This window comes from Sinocyclocheilus grahami, unplaced genomic scaffold, assembly GCF_001515645.1.
Source record: "Sinocyclocheilus grahami isolate Dianchi unplaced genomic scaffold, SAMN03320097.WGS_v1.1 scaffold116.1, whole genome shotgun sequence".
Taxonomy (NCBI): Eukaryota; Metazoa; Chordata; class Actinopteri; order Cypriniformes; family Cyprinidae; genus Sinocyclocheilus; species Sinocyclocheilus grahami.
The window spans coordinates 1,729,063-1,737,066 of NW_015505295.1; the positions used below are offsets into that span (position 1 = coordinate 1,729,063).

Below are 8,004 nucleotides of genomic sequence, written 5' to 3' on the forward strand. Positions count from 1 at the left end.
CTTTAGCATTTCTAACTAGTTTATACAGTCAAAATTTGCATGAGTTTCCTCGGATATTTACAGCAGCTTTTTGAATAGGTTTTGTTTTTTTGAGTAAAATAAGGTCTGTGGTCAATATTACTTGAAGGGACTTTTGTGTTTTGTTTTTTAACAAAATTACAGTTGGCAAAAGCTGCCAAAAAGGGCTAAAACTACCACAAGAATTCAAACTGATGTGCTTTTTTATAAACTGTAGCAGTTCTTGCATAGCAACTTGTAGCAAGCCTTTTAAAAACACAGAAGCTTCAAAACGCAAGACTGAGATCATTTAAATTGTTGCAACAAATCATGCACCCTCAAAATAAAGTTAACCACAGACTTTATTTGACTAAATTCTAAAACCCATAGGAAATCCCAGGGAAACCAGGGTGAATTCGTCTTCTGGGTTGCCCTACAAATTTATGAAACTGCTATAGACAACACAAATATAGTCATGAAATCCCAATTGATACAAGTGTTTTGTTTAAAACATCTTAAAATCAGTTGACTGTCAGCTAACTAACAGGAGCACAAAAATGCTGTTTTTTCTTTTAAATATATATTTTAAGAAACTTTTTTTAATATTATTTTAAAGACTGCTGAGCTGAAAATAAACATGTTAAAAATATCTTTAATTACATGGCTTAGTTTAGTTTTTTTTTTTACCTATATATAATATTATAATAAAAGGTCACAAAAAAGACTTGTAAAAAAACAATTCAATTTACTTCTTTCAGTACAGAGCCAGAGGTACTCTGTACTGAAGAGTACCCCCCCCCCCAATATTACTGCACAATGCTGGCAAATGGAGGGCACCAGAGCAAGCACATTGAACAGCATACACACAGGTACATAAAAAGTAACAAATAAGAAAAAGGCAACTTGGACAGAAATGCAGAAAGAAAAAAAAAAAGAGAGAAACTGCAAACATCTTACTCTGCGACAACATTTGATTTCGTTGTGTTATTTGGTCTACTTCAAAGCCCAGGATGAGGCCTAATCGAAACAGTAAAAGTAACAATTAAAACAGTTCTGATGGAGTACTGCATTGGTTCACATGGAATCCAAAGACTACATACATACACTGATATGGTTATGGATTACCACTATCGGCTATGCCACCATCTACCATTGTCCACTTTGTGTCAATAACAGTGAGTAGCTGTACATGAAGAGAAACAATCTAGAGTTTTATTAACAATGAATCGCAGGACTCCAACTTCTGTCAGATCACTCATGTATTCAAATAAACACCATGAAATGTTGATTATCTACATGTCTTATGCCTTTTTCAGGATGCTGCCGTTTTCCTTTGGATATGCTGAAATGGAGATCACTGAGAGGAGAGGAGAGGTTGTGTGGTGACTATACACTCTTGACTTAATCAAAGCATTCTTAACCAGACGCGTCAAAATTTTTGAGGTAGCAAGTTGGCATCAGTGCTTTGCAGATCAGCAAGATGGATTTTGGAATGAAAAGAAAATTTGGACAGCTCTTTGGAGGCTGATCTTGGGTATAATCACACAAAAGGTTAAATTCTTGTACAAACATATTGAATTTTACTTTCTACTGTGGCCCGAATCGATCTGCTTCTCCAAATTTGTCACCAAGGTGAAATGAAGACCTATGAGTGCAAAAACAGCTGAATTTTGAAAATGTGTCGATGTTTTATATACACACATTTCCAACATCTGTTACAATGCTTTTTAATCAGAGACATGGGCCCTAAAAGTGCTTATGAGGTCTGTGAAGAAACAAATGCAAGAAGTAACATCAGATTAAGAAGTTCAGTTTTATCTGTATGTCTCGCTCTCCTCTGGTGGATTAATTCTTCACTTCCATTTCACTTTCTCACCATGAAACACAAGACATAAAGCACCAAGAAATAAATCAAACTTCCCTCTTCCCCGATCTTCTTCTCTCCTTTAGCCATCATTTGCAGCCACCAGCTGTCCCAGTCCCTGGCGCACATAAACAGCTTGAATCTCCTTTGTCTTGAGGCAGAAGTCGCAAGCCCACACCGCGGCGCTCTCCCTGGTTAGCAGCCCATACGCTGGCTCAGTTAGGCCTGTGCAGTCTCTATGGAACCATCGTTGGCAGGAAGCCTCGCACAAGATGGCCTCTTGGTCATCGTGCACTTCTGACAGGCAGAGGCCACAAGGGAACACCATGCCTCCACCTAGCTTTGGGGGACCGGAGCCAGGGCCAGCAGAGGGTGGAGCGGGCCCACTGGCAAGTGGGGATTGGGTGTTGGGCGTGGAGTTGGAGTTGGATGGAGGATTGGGGTTGCTACCTGGAGTGTTGCCACCACTGCTGTTGTTAAGGTTGTTCTGGGTGGAGTTGGGTGGCTGGTTTGGCATTGGACCTACGGGAGTATTGTTCTGCTGGTTGTAGGGCACTGAACCCGGAGCGGAGTTTGGTGGCGTTGGTTGCTGCTGATTGGATGGGGTGTTGGGGCCAGGGCCACCAGTGGAGTTGGGTGGAGGATGCTGATTGGTTGGTGCCGGTTGAGGCTGGGGACCGTTATGGGGGCCAGTGGGGGACGAGTTGGGATTGGGGGGTTGAGCAGCCGACTGGGGTTGTCCTGGAGTGTTGGGGTTGGGTTGTTGGACATCTGGATGACCTGGGAAACCTCCTCCAGGCTGTGGGGGTCCAGGGGCTGGGGACGGACCAGGGGTGGCATTGTTGGATGGAGGACCAGAGGGGTTAAGGTTAGGTGGTTGCTGTTGAGAGGGAACAGGTGGACCACCACCTGGACCACCAAAGTTCTTTCCCTCTTCACCAACAGGAGGACTTGATCCAGGGTACGGGCCATCTTGTGGAGGAGGGAACTGTCCTTGTGGAGGCATACCTGGATGTCCACCCACCATATTACCCCCACCACCCATCCCCATCATGTTCATTCCTCCTCCCATACCCCCCATAGGGTTCATGGGGCCGTGCGGAGGCCCACGAGGGCCAGGGCCACCAGGTAAGGGCGGGCTGTTGAAGGGATGGCCACCTTGTCCATGTGGAGGCTGTTGCTGAGGCATCCCAAACCTTGGATGAGGTGGACCTCCTCCACCTCCTGGACCGCCACCCATTCCTCCAGGTGACAACATTGGATTGAAGCCCTGCCCAGGGTGCATGGGTGGGCTGAAATTGGGTGGCATGTTAAACTGGGATGGGCCTCCTGGTGGAAATCCTCCACCACCACCTCCTCCGCCTCCACCACCTCCAAAGCCTGGCATGCCCCCAAATCCAAGTGGGTGGTGTGGTCCAGTATTTGGCGTTGGCGGACCGAAAGGGGGTCGTCGGCCAGGCTGTCCGCCTCCAGGTCCACCTGGGCCACCCATGAATCCCATACCTCCTCCCATTCGACCGGGTCCAACATAGCCACCTCCACCGCCCCCTGGACTGGGCAGAAAAGAGGCACCACCTGGACCACCCCCTCCCCCAGATCGCAATGGCGGACCAAAGTCATCATCGAAAGGGTTAGAGGCCACCAGGTGATCAACCATCGGAGTTGGAGGGGGTGCAAACTCAGAGAGGTGGGAGAATGCTGCCCCCTAGCAGGAAATACAAAGGGTGAGAAATAAGTTGGTAATGCTGAATTGCTTAGTTTCTAATGTTAATGCACTGAATTTGTCATTAAATGCAATTATTTTTAACATTTAGCTTAAAGAGGGTACCAACTTCACTAGAATACAAATACCTTTACAACAAAGTCCGGCTAAATATAAAATTAAGCATTAAGTCCAAAGATTCAAAAACTAACCTGAGTGTTGGATTTCCTCTTCTTTTTCTCTGGGCTCTTCATCTGGGAACCTATGGAAGCAGAAATGTAAAGGGGGGAAATGAACAAGAATAGGGTGGGAGAAATGAGCAGTTAGACCAAAAGCACATTTATATAAAAAGTTTTTTGATGCAAAAATGTGCACAAGATCATTTTTCACTGTAATTTGCCAGGTGGTATTAAGTGGAACTGCTCATTTACATGTCCCATGTGTCACACTGCTAGCATCAACTGTGAACCTGACTGGCATTTGAAGAGATAAAGCAGAGCACTGGTAACAAACAGATTTGGAAACTGACTATTTTGTTAAACATATTTGTTGATACGACAACCACACATCTCAGTACCTCCAATAAATACATACATTTCTTGAGAACCAAATAAATCAAACCATCAAAATAAAACCCCATAAAACCTAGATTATCAAAGTGTATCCCATGTTATTAAACATTATTAGAGATAGACAGATAATCAGTTTAACCGATATTTTTATGGATATACAGCAATATTTTGTCTCTAAAGACTAGCACCTAACTACAGTATTCAGTGTCACTGTGATAGTCACATTTTTAATAATAATAACAATTATTATTATACAATACATTCATTCTTTCTACAGCTACACAGCCAAAAATAAATACAAATATGGACAATGTTGACAAAAAAAATGGCATAACTGTTATAACATTTTTTGTTTAAATTCCTATAAAATATTATATTAAATATATCTAAATTTAACTGTAGTCTAAATTTTTTTTTTAAAGCAACAATAAGAGTATTTTTTAAAAATGCATATCATTTATCAGACACGTATTTAAAGATAATCGGTCATATCGGTCTATCTCTGAAGACACATTTTACAGCTGATGAACTTTTATGCAACCCTTTAGAGATCCCAAACCCTGATCCCAAGAAAGAGGCTTGCTTTAAGGGCAAATACCACGTTGGAAAAGAGTTGAATGCAATGAGTGTAAAAAAATAAATAAATAAATAAATAAATAAAGCAAACCCCAAACGAACTCGCGTGAATAGACAAGTGATGCGAGGTTGACAAAGCTACCCAAAGACAGATCCCCACGGCGCCCCCCGTGTATCAAACATGTGGACTGATCGAGATCAGACCACTTTTGCGAATGATGCAGGGAGAAATTATGTGTTGTGCATTTTGCACTCAGTTCACTGCGATGGGCATTGTTGTAGATAGGTACAATTAGAATGTATTTATGATCTTGTTGCATATATTTTTTTGGAGGGAATGTACTCTGGCCGTTTTCTAAAAAGAAAATGTTTACCCCCGATTTGGTTATAGGCGCGTCTGAACGCTTGTGTGGTTCAGCTGCATGAGTGGATTTGTAGTTTTAAGACTGCAGTTTCGTGAAATCAGCTTGATTTAACGTGATTTTGCTTTTATTTCCATTCCGCTCTCATTTTTCCTAAATAACTTATCTTGTTCTAAATGTAAAATGCCTTTAAAAAAAGAAAAAAGTATTCTATGACAAAAGCAGTTTTGTAGGCATAATTTATCAACTGTAGCTATGTGAGTACTGATCTCCAAAATAGAATAGTAAAATAATTACAATTAAATATATATAGAATCATTTATGGAAGCATGTTTTTGGATATTCAGATGTGAAGAAACAACTGTCACGAGTCAGAACAGTGCACTAATGTTGTTTTTTTCCTTTGTACTTCTACTGATCCAGGATCAGTCCCCTAAACACAAATCATAAATCACACATTTTCAACTCAAAGGCAAAACTGCGTTTAGAACCAGACTTTGCTGCCCTCTTGTTGTCGAGTTAACACGGTACACACCAGCTCCACTCCTGAACTTGGTTTCTTCACCTAGTTACACTCTAAAAAAATGCTGGGTTAAATACAAGCCAGTGCTGGGTAAAATAGGGACAAACCCAGCAATTGGGTTGTTTTGACCCAGCGGTTGAGTTAAATGTTTAGCCCAACCTTCTGGGTAGTAACCCAACCACTGGGTCAAAACAACCCAATTGCTGGGTTTGTCCCTATTTTACCAAGCACTGGGTTGTATTTAACCCAGCATTTTTTAGAGTGTAGTTAAAAAAGACATGAGAGTAATATAACTGTGCCCATCTGACTAAAAGTTAGTGTCTGGTGGCCTCTATTGGTCGATTATTATAAAGAACCAACCCTGCAAATCATATTGGCCCCAATGTGTTATTTGTACCAATCAGTTGTAAAAGTAACAGGACAATCATGGCAGCACTTAAGTTCACAGCTATTAGTGTCACTTAATTTACTGTGATTGTCTGAAACCATTTCTGATTTGAATGACTTGAGGATACCTTCACACTGCCCTTAACCCAAAGGTTATTCTTCCTCGTTCTTTAGAAAAACTTTGATGTGGAATCATCTTCATTCATTCATCAATGATCTTCATCATTTTCCACTTTATCTTCATCAAATCCACCAATTTCTGCCATCATTTTGCAGTCAGTTACCAGTGTTATTTAATATCATTGAGATAGTTTTTAATTTAAAAGTTTTATATCTATTCAACTTATTTTTCAATGCAGAAGTAAGCCATTTTCTGTGAATGTGCGAGACAATTCTCGAGAAATAACGAGAACTATAAGACTAAATAATAGTGCAGTAAATGGTCAAACTGTTTGCGCTACACATCAGTGTGTTTATAATTAAGATAATATATTCAAATAATATGGAAAGACACACCAGTTTGCTGTTTTGTACAGCCAACAATAGCTGGAAATGGATGACACCGGAAGCCGGACACATTCAATTTACAAATGGCTACGCCAGCTCTTACGGGAAAAATAAGGTGGATAGTGTTTATTAATTTTTATTTTAGGTTTAGTTTTTTTAGTAGGCTTAAATTAAGTTGAGAAACACGAGAAATGTTGCCTTGGCATCTAGATGAAATAAAATATATTTTTTAAATGTATATTTCAGTTAAAATATTATTTATTTATTTATTTATTTTAGATGATTTTATTGCAGTTAACATTCATTTTATTTCAAGCAACGGGAATGTTTTTTTTATTATTTCTGATTTAGGTTTAGTTAATAACCCTGTCAGTTACTCAGAGCGCCGCCATAAATCACACAATGCAACATGAAGACCGTCCAGTTCCAAAGGTGCACGGTCACACTGTCATTCATTCACCTTGCCCTGATCCACCCTCGGTCATCATTAGTTATGAATCATTTCATTGACATGTCTTTCCCGAGCGCTCCTCATGAATGATTTCTTCATTCTCAGGCCCTCTTCAAGACCCATTAGCGTTAATTTTAGCCTCAGGATTGAGTTACCGTCTGCATTGTCTTAAATCGAGATGAATTGTTAATCCAGGGCTGCTGTCATAGGCAGGTTAAGATCGCAGTGAAGGTCAGGTGAAGGGGTGACAAAGGCGACGGGGTTAATGACTGTTTGCAGATCAGATGTACATGAGTCTGCGGCCCCTCTGGGGTTTAGGGTAGAATAGCAGCAGTAGCCTACGTGATTCACGCTGCTAAAAACGGGCAAAGTGTTGCCTCGGTATCGTTTCACCGGTATTAAAGACACTTAACGTGTCGGGCAGGAGAAAAGGCTTGAATTGACACCAGCCCTCCCCCTTTCCTTTCAGTAGGTACGCTAAGATCCCTCTCTTTTTACTTTTCTTACTTCATCATCATGATAGCTGAGTCCGATAAGCGGTCTCTTGTGACGCCTGCTGTGATCCTGTTTAAAACCAGAGCCATCCTCCACGAGCATATTGTATGAGATAGACAGACAAACCAGCTGTTAAAGATACACCAAACACGTGAAAACGTGTAAATCAAAGCTCTCCCCAGAAACAACCAGGCCTTAAAAGGGGTCATATGATGCGATTTCAATTTTTCCTTTCTCTTTGAAGTGTTCCAAGCTCTTGCGCTCCTTCGTCGAATCCGCCGGCCGCACCGTTCTCAAGCCCACCGTCTCTGCTCACTCAAGCCGGCCTCCGCTTACTCTAGCCCTCTGGCCGTTCCTCACTCTAGCCCCTGGCCTCTGCTCACTCTAGGCCGCCACCGCTCACTCTAGGCCGCCGTGTGTGACGCTGTGTTTTGCTGTGAAAACTAAACTACTTTGTTTGGCCTTCCAAAAATGGACACGACTACAAATCAGTGGTTAAGTTGTATTTACAACACTGTTCCAGAACAGTTCAACCCAAATATTCAGATGTGTTCAGCGCATTTTATGG

The 8,004-nt window shown here is 41.5% G+C and overlaps 1 protein-coding gene across 1 annotated transcript; it reads right to left on the reverse strand.

Moving 5' to 3' along the window:
• Nucleotides 1-1,391: 1,391 nt before the first annotated feature.
• Nucleotides 1,392-4,079, reverse strand: pygo2 (pygopus homolog 2 (Drosophila)). Its single transcript, XM_016277856.1, has 2 exons — nucleotides 3,776-4,079; nucleotides 1,392-3,566 (listed from the first exon to the last, which is right to left on the reverse strand). The coding sequence occupies exons 1-2, from the start codon at nucleotides 3,815-3,817 to the stop codon at nucleotides 1,944-1,946; spliced, it is 1,665 nt and encodes a 554-aa protein (XP_016133342.1). The 5' UTR covers nucleotides 3,818-4,079; the 3' UTR covers nucleotides 1,392-1,943.
• Nucleotides 4,080-8,004: the final 3,925 nt, after the last annotated feature.

Excerpts from the sequence above, each read along its gene's own strand:
- pygo2 (XM_016277856.1), bottom strand. The coding sequence starts at position 3,817 with ATGAAGAGCCCAGAGAAAAAGAAGAGGAAATCCAACACTCAG. Across the intron at positions 3,567-3,775 it reads AGAGGAAATCCAACACTCAG|GGGGCAGCATTCTCCCACCT; the intron begins GTTAGTTTTTGA and ends ATTTCCTGCTAG.